This window comes from Pangasianodon hypophthalmus, chromosome 12, assembly GCF_027358585.1.
Source record: "Pangasianodon hypophthalmus isolate fPanHyp1 chromosome 12, fPanHyp1.pri, whole genome shotgun sequence".
Lineage (NCBI taxonomy): Eukaryota > Metazoa > Chordata > Actinopteri > Siluriformes > Pangasiidae > Pangasianodon > Pangasianodon hypophthalmus.
This window is the reverse complement of record NC_069721.1, coordinates 1,063,832-1,081,646: the sequence shown is the minus strand read 5'-3', so window position 1 is coordinate 1,081,646 and position 17,815 is coordinate 1,063,832. Positions and strand designations below refer to the sequence as shown.

Genomic DNA, 17,815 nt, shown 5'->3' with positions numbered 1-17,815 from the left:
AGTGTTCTGGACCCCTGCTCAGTGCTGCACCTAAAAAGATAAGTCTTGTAAGGAAAGGACCAATTAAGTTACCCTGGTGTTGGTGTCTTTCACCTTGGCCATCCACTGCAGGGGAGTGTGGTCCGTGATTAAAGTGTCGGCCTGTTTGGTAATAACGGAGTTCCTTGATGGACAATTTTTGGACAGAGCTTCTCTTTTGATGGAGACATACTTTCTCTCTGATTTCTCTTTCTTCCTGCTTACATATAGGGCCAGGTGTTCCTCCCCGTCAAACGACTGTGAGAGCACAGCGCCCAGCTCCATCTTGGAAGCATCCATGTCCACGGTAAATGGCTGGTCAAAGTCTGGGTTCCTGAGTACAGGGGAACTGGTGAGGGCTCTCTTGAGGGCCAGAAACACTTGCTCTGCTTCGTTGGACCAGCGCAACCATTCTAGTTTTCCCTTCCTGGTGAGATCTGAGAGGAGGGAGGTTAACGAGGAGAAGTTAAGGACAAATCTCCTATAGTAATCCGCCAACCCCAAGAAAGCACATACCTCTTCCTTTGTAGTGGGGAGGGGTACCCTTTTACTGCCTTGATCTTCTTTTTCTGTGGTTTCAGCAACCCCTTCAGGGACTTGGGAGGGCTGCTGTCGTACCATGACTCCTGGTGGGGTTCTGATCTCATGCTTGACCAGATGGGTCATCCCTGGTGTCATGGAGAAGATATCATTAAACTGGGCCACTAGCTCCATCAGCTCTTGCCGCTGTGATGGGGTCAGGTCTTCTCCCTTCCGAACCAAGGTATGCTCTGGGGGATCTGGGGAGAGACTGGCAAAGGCAGACACCACTGGGGCAGGCTCAGTCCACTTTTTCAACAGGTTAATGTAATAAAATTGGGTGTCTGCCTGCTTACTGGGCTGTTGTAGGCAGTAGTTACCTGGGCCCATCCTTTCAAGGACCCTATATTGGCTTTGCCAATGAGTCAGGATTTTACAGTTGGTGCTCGGTAGCACTTGGTCACCTGGCTGGAACTCTCTGGGCTCTGACTTGTCAGTTGTAGATCCGTCGCTGTTCCGACTGGGCTTCCTCCATATGCTGTCTCATGATAGGTGCCACTCGGTCAATACATTCATTTCCTGAAAATATTCGAGTAGACTGCATAACGGTGGCAGTTGCTCCTCCCATGCCTCTTTAGCCACATACAGCAGGCCTTATGGCCTTCTTCCAAAGAGGAGCTCGAAGGGGGTGAAGCCCTTGAACACCTGGGGTGTTTCTCATACATAGGGTAGGAGGGGGTAGGGTAGGAGGTCCCATAAAGTAGGAGGCTATCCTACTAATATTATCTACATGAGCTTCAAATGAAAGACTGGAGTCAATAATTATTATATATTAATTATTATTCATCCTTCACTTGATCTGATATATAATTTTACCCATGAGGAAACATTTTTAAGAATAATTAGTTTTTTTTAACCAGAATTATGGGCAGTACCCAGAGAGGATGCTGTAGTGGACCTTGAATTCCACCTTGTCCACTCTCAGGACCACGTCACACAGTGACCCCTCCAACTACATCTCGTTCAGTACACTGCACAGTGTCATGTCTTCACTCATCTCTCTCCACACTCGTATGCGATCTGACTAATCTGTAATTTTCATTGTAAAAGACCATGATGATGAGTGTTCTGAGTTTGCACAGGGCTGTATTTTAAAAACCAGCACTTCTAGTATTCCAGCATCACAGTACCATATTTAGAACCAGCTCATGTCATAGTGAATGATGAGATCTCAGAATCATTGGTAGGCTTTTTTTCTTGTGGGACGAAAATTTGCTGAAATGGCAGGTCTAAGTGTGTCATTTATTACATTTTTGAATGTTGCTTTATGTTTATAACATTGCTGTACTTATTTGTCAGAGAGAAACCTGTGAAATAAACCCTCTGCCTTACGTCACTTATCTCAAACTACACAACATCGTTCCCTCGTGCTAGTAAATCATGGCTAATATCTGTGTGTTAGAGGCTCTCCTTAGAGAAGACATAAGTACAGGATTTTAATCAGATTAACTGTAAAACAATAAACACCAACATTTGTAGTCAGAAACAAAAAAAGAGATAAAGCAAAATAGTAATGGATTTTATCTGTGTTTAATTTAAATTGTCCAACATCAAACACACTATATTATAGTGACATTGATATTGTAATAAACCAGGAAGCACTGCATTCACATGGCTGAATATAATATAGAACCAGTACATGAAATGTGCCAACACTAACAGAGTAAAAAAAGCAACATGCAATATTAACTCTGTTACGCTAAATACAATTCTGTAACCATGCTTTCCTTCATACAGAGAGTCAAAAACAACTCTATTTTCAGATTTATTGTTACATTTACTTTGTACATTTTAATTTCACAATGTTGTAACACACAGCATGCCATGTTTCCTCTTGCTGCAAGCTGTCATAACTTTTGAAATGCAAAAAGAACAACAAAAACATAATAATAATAATACAGATAGCTGTCCTGCTGATACTAATGCAGCATTATACACTTGTAGTTTTTCTTTTTTTATGAAATACTTTTATTACACACACTCATGTCTAGTTTTAAAGGTATACAAAATCTTTTAAAATTTTCCTGCGTACCTGTACAGAATGTTATACACAATTATAGAAATACATTGTTTTACTTATAGTACTTTTCAAGCATCACTATTAGATTAGATTAGACTAAACTTTATTGTCATTGTGCAGAGTACAAGTAAAGAGCCTATGAAATGCAGTTTTTCGCATATCCCTTGCTAGGAAGCTGGGGTCAGAGCGCAGGGTCAGCCATGATACAGCTCCCCTGGAGCAGATGTGGTTAAGGGCCTTGCTCAAGTGCGTGAATGCTACAGAACACCAAACTGCAAAAGTTCTTCTTCATGATTAACTCATTTTGTGCATTTTGTTAGTCACATCTGGCACAATCTTTTTTTTTTTTTCCCCTCATAAGTTAGTGAGGACCACACAATTGTTATTTAGGCACTGATAAATAAAAAACAACACAGAATTGACGAAGGGTGTACTTTCTTTTTCCCATGACTGTATATCACAGCCAGAAGTCAGATCATTTTATGCTGTGTTGCATAGACTAATCAACTAAAACAGTCACTAGGGGGCGCTGTGGGAAAAAAGGTGACGGAAAAACCCCAGCAAGTCAGAAAGGTAAAGAAAGCATGTAAATGTTCTTTGGCAATCTTCTGGGTTTGTGTTTGAGGAATTTTTGCTAAAAAAAAAAAAAAAAAGAAAAGAAAAAAAAAGGTTTATTCTTGAGTAAAAATATATGATAAGCCCACTGTAATAAGAAAAATGTATTACACTGTCTTTATAATTAGTGTATGGAGGTACTGTATACAGGTGAACATATAATGAGTCTAAGTAATTTAATTGTGGGTCAGGTTTTACTTTTTTGTTATTTCTAGACAATAAATATATGCATATGTTTAAACTCTATGTAGTTATATAAATAATTACTGTAGAGTGAAAGAACGTGGGATACATCTTACCTGCTAAGACCTTGAGGGCTGAGATGCAGTAGCTAACTTCTCAAGTTCATGTTCATGATTTTCTGGAGGTGAGATCTGTGTTTAAGGCGAGATATTATTTTTAGGAACTGTTCGGCTCATTTGTGTCATATGATGTACAATGTAAAAAATGCACAAAAGTTTTTGATGAAAGCCTCTATTTATTCCATGTTTAATACTACACAGTGATATACTCACCGTCAGTGTCTGTTTACACCCACACAATCCTCGCAGCCTCTTTATGTCTTCTCTAAATCTGTAATAACGAGAGCAACAATGATCATGCCTTCTGTATGAACAAAATTGATAAGGAAAATAAATCTTTCTATAGATTCACATTCCTCAACAACACACACATACCTTTCTCTGTTCTCCTGCCCTGTATGATAGGAAAAAAATGTCAGAAACTGGTCATGTTTAGGGCATACACAAGTACTAAACAGATCTGGCTATAAAGTGAGTGTAGTGTTAGCGCTAAGGGGTATACTGTATTCAGAGACTTAAATCCAAAAGTTATATATTTATGTGGAAAATGTTATTATTTTTATACTCATACATGAATAGTCCTAGTCTATAGTTACTTATAGTCTAATAATAAATCATTTTTTATACAACTGTGTTGTTTATCAAAGAAAAAAATATAAATATTGATATGGTAAATGTTTTTGTTAACAGATGTTTATTTTATTTTTTCTTATCAGTTAAAAAAAAGTGTGATGTGTTGTTAATTAATAAATTAAACATTGTAATCAGTGTCACATTTCTGTGATATAAGCAGAATAACATAATTTTGCCTGTGCTGGTGTATGAAAATAACACTCTGCTTTGTGTCTGGCTGCATCTCACCACTCGGGAATGGATTATTTTCGTATAACCACACGGTCTGAAGTGTGTTATTCTCTATGTAGTACATTCGTTTTCCATTTTTTTCCATTACACAGACAAAATAAGAAACACTGTTTGTTGTTGACTTGTTAAATAAGAACACTTAAGGAAGAGATATTCAATCATTTTATGATTTCTATGAGCAAATTTGACAACTACACTATAATACACTATAAGAGCAAATACACTATAAGAGCAGTTTACTTTTCCCCCTAACAGAGACATATTTAAATGACTATTTCAGACATTTACATTTGCATTTTTTGCACTTGCCAAATGCCCTAATCCAGAGTGACTTACAGATGTGCTTTGAGGTCTCTATCAATAAATACATCCTGATACTGGTTCACTAGGTCATGAACTAAGAGTACTGTCAGTCTAAAAACTCTGTTGGGGAGGTAAAATAGTAAGAAAAGCATGCAGATGACACATTTTTTAAAGTGCTAATTTAAGTACTTTTGGAAGAAGTGGGTCTTTAGACGTTGTTTGAAGACTGCCAGTGACTCAGCTGTTTGGACATCTAGGGGAAGTTCTTTCACCACCAAGGTGCCAGAACAGAGAAGAGTCTTGATGCAGGTCTTCCTTGTACCATAAAAGATGGTGGGAGCAGTTGAGCAGTGCTAGAGGATTGGAGGGACAGTGGTGCAGTGCGGAGTGTGATAAGTGCTTTCAGGGTGCTGGTCCATTTTTGGCTTTGTAGGCATGCGTCATTGTTTTAAATCTGACGGATGCAGCTACAGGAAACCAGTGGAGGGGGCATAAAAATGGGGTGGTGTGGGAGAACTTAGGAAGGTTAAAAAGCAGTCTTGCAGTGCGGCTAGCACTACAGATTGGCAGACACACACATTTTAGGCAGAGCCATTTTGTGGTCCGTCTCAGCTCTTGGTTCCACGCCACACCATATGGTGGATAGAAGAAATCATGGCTGGTCAGGCCACCACTCTGGGGAAGCATGAGCAGGCAATGGCAGCGCTGTTCTCAGAAATTTGGGGCGTGTCTGAGCGTGTTGCACAGGTTCATTCCCTGTTGCAGCCCCAACCTGCCCCACTGAGACGTGGTTGCCTACTCCTCAGCCCTATGCTGGAGAAGCAGGGAAGTGTAATTCTTTTATAATGCAGTGCTCACTGGTGTTTGAAATGCAGCCCTCCCAATTCCCTTCTGAAAGGGCGAAGACTGCCTTTATGATTTCTTTTTTAACTATAAGAGCACTAGCATGGGCCACAGCAGTGTGGCAGAATAGATTAGCTGACTTCCCCATCCGTCAAGGTAGCTGCTTGGTAGCCGATTATGCGATGGAGTTCAGGACTCTCTTGGCGAGCTCGGGCTGGAATACCCAAGCTCTCCTAGCTGCATATGTGCAGGGCCTCTCTGAGGACTTAAAGGATGAACTGGCTACTGGTGACCCCCTTAAGGATCTAGAAGCATTGTATGATTTGTCGATCAGAATTGATGTGGTAGACACAGGGAGCGCCATTCAGCCACTGCGAACAAGTGTTTGTATTGTGGGAAGATGGGTCATTGGTGTTCTCATTGTCCCCACCTGATGCCAAAAGGCCGGGTCCATCCCAGGAAGTGGGACTTGTGATGGCCCCAGACGCTGCACTTCACCTGTCTGGCCTTTTCATTCCTGTCATCATTGTTTGGGGAGATGACCAGAATACCACTCTGCAGGCCTTCATTGACCCAGGAGTGGCCAGCAATTTTATGGATGAGACTTTATTTGAGAGTCTAGGGTTGCCAGTAGACCCGCTCCCCCATCCCATACCAGTCTCCACTCTTGATGGATGACCATTAGTATCAGGACCAATAACCACCCAAACACTTGACCTTCTATATGACCCGGGTTCCTGAGCTGTGCCTAGTGCTCGGGTTCCCTTGGCTTCAAGTACATAATCCTTGCATTGACTGGTCTACCAGCTCCATTTCTGTTTGGGGTTCTAGATGTTCCCAGAGCTGTCTCAAAGGAACACTCACCCTACCTCCAACTACATTGGAACCTGTCGATTTATCCGGCGTGCCCCAAGATTATTGGGACCTCCAATAAAAATCACTGGAGATAATGCAGTCTTTTCTAAACGAAAGGCCCAGATGCTGCCACTCTATAGGTCCGTTGATTGTGCGATCGACATGCTCCCAGAAGCCACCCCGCCTAGGGGCAAGTTATTCTCCCTGTCACCCCCAGAACACCAGGCCATGGAAACCTATATAAAAGAGGCTTTGTCATTCGCCCGTCCACCTCGGGGACAGGGTTCTTTTTTGTCAAGAAGAAAGAAGGGGATCTGCGGCCTTGCATTGACTACCACGGCCTTAATGCCATGACTCAGAAGGATAAGTACCCACTGCCCTTGATGAATTCTGCATTTGATTGCCTGCAGCGGGCAAAAATTTCTTCAAAACTGGATCTACGTAGCGCCTACAATCTGATCCGCATCAGGGCAGGGGATGAGTGGAGGACTGCGTTCATCATGCCGTCTGGGCACTATGAGTATTTGGTGATGCCTTTTGGCCTGATGAAAGCCTTTTGGCCTGATGAAACTAATTTCATGTTACCACAGTCTCCTTGGCTTGTGTACCAAGGGAGACTTAGTATGGACCTGGACAAGGTAAAGACAGTCACACATTGGCTACAACCCACCTCAGTCTGGCTGGTACAGCGCTTCCTGGGGTTTGCAATTTTTTTCTGGCACTTCATTCGTAACTTTAGCACCCTGGTGGCCCTCCTTATTGCACTGACCAAGAAGACCCCGGCCAGGTTTAAGTGGACAAGGGAGGCACAGCAAGCCTTTGAAACCCTGAAGAAGAGATTGACAACAGCCCCTGTGCTGTGTATACCTAATCCTTTGGCTCAGTTCATGGTAGAAGTCGATGCCTCAGATATAGGAGTGGGCACCATCCTCTCCCAGAGTTCAGGGCCAGACCAGAAAATACACCCCTGCGCATACTTCTCCCACCGTCTGTCCCTGCCAGAGAGGAATTATGAAGTTGAGCACCAAGCACCAGTTCCTTATTTGGAAAAAGCACAAGAATGTGGCCTGCATTCAGGAGGCCAAGTGCCTGAACCCCCGGCAGGTCAGGTGGTCTTTGTCCTTTACATGCTTTAACTTTGTCTTGTCTTATAAGACAGACTCCAAAAATCTTAAGCCAGATGCTCTCTCTAGGCAATGGGATGTACCCTCACAGGAACCCACCTACGAGTCTATAATTTCCCCTCCCCGAATAGTGGCTCCCTTGTGCTGGGGCCTGGAGGAAGCCTTCCGCACAGCTCTCCATCAGGAGCCAGACCCAGGAAAACTCTAACTGGGGACCATAGTTTAACAGTCAATTCTGGAAAGCCTTCTGCCATCTTTTGGGGGCTACAGTTAGTTTATTCTCGGGTTTCCATCCTGAATCCAATGGCCAAACTGAAAGAGTCAACCAGGATTTCGAGCACTCCCTCAGGTGCCTGGCTTCCTCCAATCCTTTATCGCGGGCGGACCACCTGATGTGGGTGGAGCACCCTCTGGCACTCCTCACTAGGTATGTCACTGTTTGAGAGCCAAATTATCTCTGCAAGCTGCTGCCCAGAGAAGCACCCGCACCGCCAATCGGAGAAGGTGCCAATCCAACCTTCTGTCCAGGTCAGCAGGTATGGCTGGCGACCAGGGACTTTCCGTTGTGGCTAGAGTGCAAGAAATTGGCCCTGCGGTATGTTGGGCCATTTAAGATGAGCACTATGAGAATCAACCCCACCTTCCATGCATCTAAAGCCATTCCTGGGCAGCCCTCTGGTGACTTCCACCCACCTGTCCCTGCCTCCTCCTTGTATTATTGATGATGCCCCAGCCTTTACTGTGAGGCGTATCCTGGACTCATGCCGCCCATCGTGGTGGCACCCAGTACTTGGTGGACTGGGAGGGTTACGGTCCAGAGGAATGCTCTTGGGTCCCCGCTCGGCACATCCTGGACCAAGAGCTCATCAGAGACTTCCGCAGGAACGAGGCAGCTGGCATGGGAACATTGAGAGCCATTCCTATAGGAGGGGTAATGTAACACTGCGGGTGCCTTCTCAGGCAAATCCGCAGCCACACTGCAGTGCTTTAGTGTTGGGCCATAGGCTCCGAGTTTCCCAAACCTGTACCCTTCACAGTATCACACAAGCACTATGAGAGTCAGCCCTACTAGAGGAGTTAGCTCAGTGGTTAGCACTATGGATCAGTGGACACAGCCTAATTGGTTTGTGCCCCGCTCGAGGCTTTCGCATTTTAGGCGGAGCCATTTTGTGGTCTGTCTCTGCACTTGGTTCCACTCCACCCCATATATTGTCCTCTTAGACAAGCGGGCCCTGCACAACGCTATTATACATCCTAGCGCCAAGACCCGTAACAAGTGGAGGGTCTGCGGGGAGCAGATGTGGATCCCCTCCATGTCACTTGATATGACCGACCTTCCAGGTAGGAAGCAAACCTTTGCGATGCTTCACCACAAATTCCAATACTCATGAGGATGGACAAGAGAGTCTTGTGGTTCACTGTGTCAAATGCTGTTGAAAGGTCGAGGAGGATTAGAACTTATGACATTTTGGTTGATCTAGCAGCATGTAGCTTCTCAGTGATGGACAAAATGGGCAGTCTCTGTGGAATGTGTTTAGAAAAATGTGCCAGTGAAGGAGAATGGGAATCCTGAGTATGTAGTGTAGGAGTTGGTTTAGAAGTGAAGGTCTGGCAGATTTTATCAATCTTTCCATCATAAAAGGTGGCAAAGTCAGGAGGAGGAGCCAGTGGGTTGAATAGTGAAGAAAAGATCTTGTGGAGTTTGCAAAGATCTTGTGCAGACATTTCCAGCTTTGAGAATTTGGACAGGAGAGGGCGGTAAAGGACAAGATCTGTGTTGAGTTGTGATTTCTTCCACTTTCTCTCTGCTGTTCTTAATTCTCTCCAATTGCTGCATAACACATCCAATAGCCAGGAACAGGGCAAGAAATCTTCCTGGGTTTAGAAGATAGAAGGCATAGGAGGTCCATGGATGAGGAAAGTGAGTAGAGGAAAGTGTCTGTGACTAACTCCAATGGTAGGGAGGAAAAGGAGTCAGGGTCTGGAAGCGATGATAGGGTGCAGAAAGCTATGGAGGAAGAGGAGATAGAGTGGAGGTTTCAATGAGTGGGAGAGAAGTACTGATAGTTGGTTTTAGGCAGGATAGGGAGGGTGATGGTGAAAGATACCAAATGATGATCGGAGATGTGGAGTGGGGTAGCATTGATGTCTGTAGCTGGAGAGGGGTGGCTGAAGACCAGGTCCAGGGCGTTTCCTCCCGTGTGTGTGGGAGGGCAGCTGTTGAATATCAAGGAGAAGGAATGCAGAAGAGGGAGAACGCAAGAGGACTGGAGCTAGTCAGAGGGCAGGTTGACGTCTCCGAGGACAATAAGAGGGGTGCTGTCGGTAGGGAAAGTCTGAGGAGCGTGTCCATTTCTTCAAGAAGGTCTCCTAGGGGACCAGGAGGGCGGTAGATGACAATGAATAGAAGGTTGATCAGTGAGGTAACTGTAACTGCATGGAATTCAAAGGATGAGATTTTGAGATGAGACAGAGAGAGGTGTGAAGCACCATCTCAGACACAACCACAGACCTGTACCACCACCCCTGCCAGCTTCTTGTGGAGTGTGAGAGAAAGCATAAGCAGAGGATAAGGCAGCTGGTGTAGCTGAGTTCTGTGGAGAGATACAGGTCTCAGTTAGTGCCAGAAAGTCAAGAGAGTGATGGGAAGCTAAAGCTGAGATCAGTTTTCTTTACAGCAGACTGGCAATTCCAGAGCCCACCTACCACCGCTGTTTGAGACTGAGACAACAGAGAAGAGTAGATGAGGTTACTGGTAGTTTGGCCTAGGGGAGACTGAAACTACACTTGATTAGCCACCTGAGAGAACTAATTAGCATAGACCAACAGGCACTTTCAAGCAACACTACAGAATCAACAATACTATACAATACAACAATTCTAGTGGCAAGAATCTAGAGCCAACTAGGTCAAGTAGATAGTACACAAAAGTCAGAATCCTACCTTACCAGTAGAGAATAAATTCAAGATAGAACAACTTAAAGCACACTGAATATTGATTATTTACCAGTACACATTTTATGATTTTTATGACCTCCATACTTTGAACAGTTTACTTTTTCCACAAACAGTGACAGCAGAGCCAGAGTATGAATCCAGACCGGCTGACAGTTTGCGCTCTCTGCCTGAAAGATGCATAGAAGTGGTGCACATGATTTCTGCCATGGTAAATTTCATTACTGTGAAATAAAATCTATCAGTTTACGTGTTACTGTAACTCTTAGCCCAGACAAGTCCCCTCCGAACCACCAGTGCACACCATCACCAGAATTCTAAATATTTCTTTTGAATAAACTCATAGCAAATAGATCCTTACTCTGTGCCTGAGACCTCAATGTTACATAACTACAGGGTGTCCCAAAAGTCTCCATACATAGGGGAAATGAACACATTTTAGCAAAATGTTTTCCAAAATCTTTCATACTTAGTTTATATTATATATTTTTTTCAGATAGCTTTTAAGAATGCCTTTGACAAAAGAAGAACATATTGAAATCATTCTCATGGCTGGATCGGGAAGCTGTCACAAGATTACGATGGACTTTAACAGGAAACATGGCGAGCACATCACACACCACACTGTTGCCAAAATTATTAACAAATTCAAAAAGACGGGAAGTGTTGTGGACCAACCGAGAAGTAGACAACCACAAACATTCACTGAAGAAGCCACAACAGACGTGGTGCTAGCGTACATAGTCCCCTATGTACGGAGACTTTTGGGACACATTATTAAATCAGTGAATAGTTAACATGAGTTAACTATATTTATGAGGGATGCCACCAAAAATTTAGTCCAAAAAATAGTCAGACTGCACTTCTGTTTTTTCCGTTCCTCTCAAAAGACAAAAAGTCTAAAAAATTTGACTAGCAAAAAAAATATATATATAGTAAAGCAATTTGTAAAATGATTTCATTGAAAATGAACTGTTGTACATTTGTTTTGTTTTTTTACTGCACACTGTGTTTACCAGCTATTTTTGGTGTATTTTAAGGCTTATTTTCATAGTGATTTATTCTATTTTCCAGTTAATAATAGCCAATAAAATTTCTGCCACGTGATTGTGATGAGGAAAAAGGCTTTCTTTAAGGAATATCAGGAGATTTTTTTCATGTGGTTTAAATCGTCTCTGCATTGCAGATATGTTGAGGCAATATCTCCAGTGATTTTGTTAAGGACAATCCACTTCCTGACATGTCCTATAGTTTATTTCGAGTTACGCTTCCAAAGCTGTATCTAAAGCTAACTATGAAGGCATATTGGCCGGCCATGACCTAATAATTTCAAGCCCATCAGCAGCAACAACAGTTAAAAAAAAAAAAAAAAAAAAAAAAAAAAATTTTTTTTTTAAATTCATTTACGATTTCATTTTTTGATTTATAAAGAAGGAACAAAACAAATCGCTTTTATATTTTGTTTCTGCCATTTCGGATAATAAAAACAAATAAAAACAAAACAAAAAAAAAACAATTCATTTTTTTATTAGTATTTCTACTACTGATACGACAATAGAATGGCAAAAAGTACACAGACCAGCTGTACATCAGATCATATACTGTGTCGTGTTTGTAGTTTATACTTACAGAAAGCAAACAGTTGTAAAGCAAGGCAGCACACAGCAAAGACACATTCAGTTGGTAGGAGAATAACTCGCAGATCCACTGTACGCTGGCCATTTCCTGTTTATAATTATGATTGGAAAAGAAAAGAAATTGTAGTTCCATATATATATATATATATATATATATATATATATATATATATAATGTATGTATAAATATATAAATGGACTGATTACGATAATTTTTTGTGATTAATATTATATTTATCTGTCAGTAATGAATTATGTTGTATTATTATTAAAATCATGGATTATAGAGCTCACTCACTTGATTTTAGTATGAGCTCTACTAATAACGCAACAGCATTCACAAAAACAACCACCGCTGTACCAAACACGAACACAACCAAATGGGATAAAGCTGTAATACAAAGACATGACAATTAGAGAAAACATTCACTTTTCCCTTTCAACTGCGTTTGTTGTTTCGTAAATATTGAATGAAGGTATTTTAGGGTCTGAGTTTAACTCAGATATATCTTGATTGAGACATGGCGATTGAGACGTGTACTTCAACAGAAAATAATTTTGTACTTACATCGCTGTGTCCCAGTGTTTTTGGAGTCAGATTTTGTAACTGTGGTAATTAAAGCAAAATCAGTGAATTTATATCAGCGGTAACAAGTCTGTGATAGATGAAACAAAATCCTGTTCCCTTCTGTGCAATCCAGTACACATTTTCCAATTTCATATAAATAATAATATTCTAGTGGCCCCCCAAACCTGCACACCAGTGGTAATCTGATCACACTCAGTGCTATATGAAAAGTTTTAGAGGCAATTGAAGTTGGTCAAAATCAGCCCCTTTCAGCATAACATTCATACCTATGCACATGGACACCAAATTTCTAGCTGTCTAACCCATTAAAATACTTATAACTACTGATGAATAGCTTTATGAATGATAAAGCCACTCGGAATGATTAGATACACGTGGTGTAATGAACATGCAAGATGAAAATGTTTGGCCAAAGAAAGCTGCATTTTACAGAAGGGAAAAAGTCGATGCAGAGCATAAATAATTCTAAAAGTTATCCACTCAATGTAGGAGAAGAGGCGTTTGTAACTACAACACACCATCGTGTCCGGCACCTATGATGAATGTTCAGATGTTCGAACTCCCCTCATCAATACGCCAAACTTGCTGGACTCTCCTTACCGAGCTGTGAATCGTAGTGTTTACATTAACTGTCATTAACTGGATGGCCTTGAACTTTGACCTTTCCTGCCTCGTGTCTGACACATGCCCAGTCCTGTAATTATGTTACAATTCTTCGGATTAGAAAATAATTGTGTCCTGTCACAAATATATTGCAGGATATTAAAAATTAAGGACTTATAAAGTAAAATTAATTACTACTTTCTTTAGAAATTATTCATTGTGAAAAGTTGCCTTGAACTTTGTAGATGATAGTTTTGATCGATGGTTCTCACCCAGGGGCGCCGCTAGGGTTTCTGGGCCCCCTGGCTAATTTGTACTCCAGGCCCCAAGGCCCCATCCCCCAATTATCTTATCTTCTTGCCACATGTAGCAACAATCAATATCAATAAGCATTAGAACTATTGCATATTCAATGAGAGACAATAAAGAACTACATTTGAACAGTTTATTAAATTAACTGAAATTATGCATTTATAACTATATACATATAACTATATACTGTAAACAGTACAAGTAATTAACACCATTGTACTGTCTCTCTCATACAGAGACACTAATGAAACACTTTCTTAATGTCTTATAATTATTCCCCAAGTGCCAAACGGCGTGCTTTTCTCACAGCAAAATCTTTGATTAGATCTTTGAAATCAAGCCGTCTTGCTAAATCATGTTCAATAGAGAGCATGGCTAAACCATTTAGTCTTTCCTGAGACATTGTTGATCTGAGGTAGTTCTTTATAAGATTACGCTTACTGAAGGCTCTCTCTCCACTTGCAACACTCACAGGCAAAGTGCAAAATATGCGCAAGGCAATGCACACGTCACTGAAAATACTCTGGAGCTACATCTTGTAGATTTGATTCAAAAGCTCAAGTGGGGACAACTCTGAAGGGAAAGTAGCTGCATATACAGCGTTGAGATGTCTCATCTCATTAACCAGCTCAGGTGTAAGATCACTGTGGTATTTTTGTATTAGTGGATGGCACACAACTGAGACAGTATCCTCACTCATATGCCCTAGTTTCAGGACACTTGCAAAGTCCTTGACTATAGCTGCTGTAGTAAGGAATCGTGTATTCATGTCAAAAACTGAATTTCTGAATACTACATCAGCTTTCTCCTGAGCTTCTTCTGCTTCATCAGCTTCATCATGGAATCTCTCTTTTACGGTGGCGTCCATGTTCTTTGGAAAATGTAGGTTCAATCTCCATCTGATATGCCACCAGTGAGGCTTCAGAAAGCAGGATGTCCCATTTCTCTCTAATAGCCAGCATCTCTTCCTTTAGAGCCTCAATGTTTTTTGCCTGTACATCCAGTGAAATCTTTCCAGATTGGAGGACTAAGTTACGGTCTTCAATGTGTTGCAGTACTTTGCACCAAACTAAGATGTACAATGGCTTCAAAAGACATCAAGTAATTTTTAAGACCACTGGCTTGTGATTTAGCCTCACTGGTGAGATTGCAACTTAAAAGTATGCTCTCAAGGGCCTTTATTACAGATGGCAGATGTTCTGCAATTGGTCTAACAGCATCTATCCGTGCACTCCAACGGGTATCTGACAGCCTATGCAAGGAGCAACAAGTCTTCTCTCTCAAAATGGCCCAATGTTCAGGGCTAGCACTGAAAAGGCAGTAAAGGCAGTTTATGTTTCCAAAAAATGTGGCTACCTCTGGAATGGATTCTGCTGCATGCACGCGTACAAAGTTCAGTGTATGGGCTGCGCAAGGCGAGTATGTGGCCAGTGGGTTTTTTTTCATTATGTGAGCCTGTACTCCTTTGATTTCGCCTGACATATTTGCACCATTGTCATAACCCTGGCATTGTTTACGGCATCCCACTCATTGTTTACGGCATCATGCTCGACTCTGTTTGGGAAAGGTCTGGAGTTGCATCACAGATAATTGAGAAATATATTGCGTCTTTCCTTTCCTTCAGGATTGTCTTTAAAACTCTCTTCCCACAAACATCAATGAATTCATTTTGAATATCAGAACTCAGGTAATGTGTCAGCCTTGTTGCTGTCTTTTTATTCCTAATTTTATCCAAGTGTTCTTTAAGGAGTGGATCATAATGTGACAAAAGTTCAACTGTGCCAAGGAAATTTCCATTATGCACATCATCCAGGTTTTTAGTTTTACCACGAAAAGGCAGGTTTCGAGATGCCAAATGTAGTGTCACATCTAGAATCCGTTCTAGAAGAGCTCTGTTTATCTCAATTTCTGTTTGTAATTGTTGGTCCATCTGCTTGTCGATACCACTTCCTGTCATTACTGAGTGCTGTAGATTTTTCCATTTAAAATAGCAAGTTCTGTGGACTTTGTTGCTTTCATGATTTGGAAGCTTGTCATACATCCTGCGCCATGATACTTCAGACATCTTGTATCCTTCTCTATTGCTTAGAGCACTCTGGGAACCTCTTTTCAGTTCATTTGAGAAAAGCAAGCATGGAATACAGTATAAAGCATTTGTGCTTTTGCTGTAAGCAAGCCAATCCCTTCTGAGCTTTTCTCTTCCATTGGCAGCTTTTGTGAACTGCAAATATTCTGGAAATTGTTTCCATTGTGAATCTACTGGCATCTCCTTCAACATATATGCAACCTTTGTTGCTAACTTTCTGATGATTATCTTGATGATTAACCCTTTCAATGTCTGTTAATTTGTCTGGCCATAGACCTGGGTCATCGGTTAGGTAATCTGTGTTCTCATCTCCCTCATCACCAAACTCTCTACACTGCCTCTTTTCTTCAGTAGACTTTTGTTGTCTTGACTGTACTGCCTATTTCCATCTTCAGTGTCACTGCTTCTGTCCTTGACCTGATCTTCCTGCCCTGCACTTTTCTCCAATGTGAAACCATGAGAAGGCCCTGGGTCTGGACAAGGCAATATGTTTCAACATACTAATAAAATAAGTCTGTCAATCTTAGACTGTAAATTAAGAGAACTACACCATATACATTACATTAGCAACTTACAAATCTTTTCTGCACACATATCTCATGAGCTGTTAAACACTGATACCATTTACATGATAAAACTAAAAATTAATAAATTTAAACAACAACAATAAAGCATGTTTTCTAAAGCTCACCTTCTTCTTCAAATATCTCAGTCACCTCCTCCTCTCCCTGTCTCAGATCTTCTTCACTCGAGGCATGAGTGGTTACAGTGTTTGTTTCTGACACAGAAGGGAGAGTTTATAGGTAAAGGAGTAGCTTATACAAGAACAAGGAAATGTATTATTATTATTATTATTATTATTATTATTATTATTATTATTATTATTCACCGAGTGAATTATAAGTTTCACACACCAGCACACACAAACAGTGACCTCGATCACTGAACTCGAGAAAAATCAGTTCTATTCGTGAATGAATCATTCAGACTAGTTTTATCAATGGGTTTCTCCAATTCATTGAAACTCAAACGATTCACTCACAAATCGGATGTTATTACAACACTTATTTCATAAACTCACCCGTGATAATTAAAGCAGATTTACATGACTACAGCGTAAATTTCGATCGATTCCTCACAGAAAACTGTTCCAATGCTGCGGAAACCTTGAACATACATGACTAGAGCAGTTTTATGTTTTATCTCTTTATGAATGCTGCTCCATTACTATTGTTCGATTGCATGGAAATATTGTTACAACTTCCAGTGGATAGTTACCGGGGTGAGTAACTGAGAGAATTTCTATTTTATGTTACTTAAAACAGCTTCATAAAGACTAGCTTCAGAATCATAACATAAAACGGGGAACAATAAATCACCTTTTTTTTTTTGAAAAACTGGGTGACTAGCTGTCTTCCCCGTCTCGCTCTCTCCTCTTTTTCGTGCTTTTCTTTCCTCTTTTGGTATCCTGATTTTGGCTGCGCCATCTCTTGAGTCTTGCCATCTACCTGAATGATGCACGAAGTTCAGAACTGGTCTGTGAAGTGCTGCGTTTCTGAATAACCCGCGAACGTCTTAAGGGGACACACACGCTCTTGGCACTGAGGGGTGCTTTCATTATAGCGTGCGTCCTAATAGATTATTGTGCTAAGAGGCAATTTAAATACCAAAATCATACGCCAAAGTATGGGGTTCTGCTGAGCCCCCTGTGTGACCAGGGCCCTTAGAATCGTCCTAATCCTCCCCCCCGTTACAGCACCCCTGTTCTCACCCCCATGTCATACCTAAAGATGCCACTAGCATATTATTACATACGCATAATAACAGAAGAGTTTGCTTATATGCTTATAAATTTTGGAAACTGGTATTCTGCTCACGCCAAGACAGGGTTTTTCTTAACTAGAAATATGCTTAATAATGTTATATTTGTTTTATCATAATCTCATAACGAGAACGTCAGGCACTGGATGTGGAGGCAGATGCAAGTGCAGACTATTTATTATCAAATATATAAACAATGTGGAAGTAACAACCATGAACAGGAACTATGATTACAAGCTGAGAAACACACAGACTAGAGGCGACAACAGTTTACATGTGACGCTTGACA

The 17,815-nt window shown here is 41.3% G+C and overlaps 2 protein-coding genes across 3 annotated transcripts in view; both read right to left on the bottom strand.

Annotated features, from left to right (window-relative positions):
* LOC117598515 (uncharacterized) overlaps positions 1-17,815 on the bottom strand; it is a 104,793-nt gene that overhangs the window by 59,805 nt on the left and 27,173 nt on the right. The window contains exons 13-20 of one of the 2 annotated variants that reach the window (XM_053238567.1): positions 16,397-16,483; positions 12,684-12,722; positions 12,414-12,506; positions 12,108-12,203; positions 3,910-3,928; positions 3,748-3,805; positions 3,532-3,606; positions 2,884-3,251 (exon numbers count right to left, since the gene is read on the bottom strand). In XM_053238567.1, the coding sequence (XP_053094542.1) occupies positions 3,535-3,606; positions 3,748-3,805; positions 3,910-3,928; positions 12,108-12,203; positions 12,414-12,506; positions 12,684-12,722; positions 16,397-16,483 (464 nt within the window). In that variant the 3' untranslated portion in view covers positions 2,884-3,251; positions 3,532-3,534. Of the gene's footprint in view, positions 1-2,883; positions 3,252-3,531; positions 3,607-3,747; positions 3,806-3,909; positions 3,929-12,107; positions 12,204-12,413; positions 12,507-12,683; positions 12,723-16,396; positions 16,484-17,815 lie in introns of those variants that run through there. The other variant, XM_053238568.1, reaches the window with a different exon arrangement.
* Positions 2,137-17,815, bottom strand: part of LOC117598519 (uncharacterized) — a 97,169-nt gene continuing 81,490 nt past the window's right edge. The window contains exon 20 of the mRNA XM_053238565.1: positions 2,137-2,889. The gene's annotated coding sequence lies outside the window, so the exon portion shown is untranslated. The remainder of the gene's footprint in view (positions 2,890-17,815) is intronic.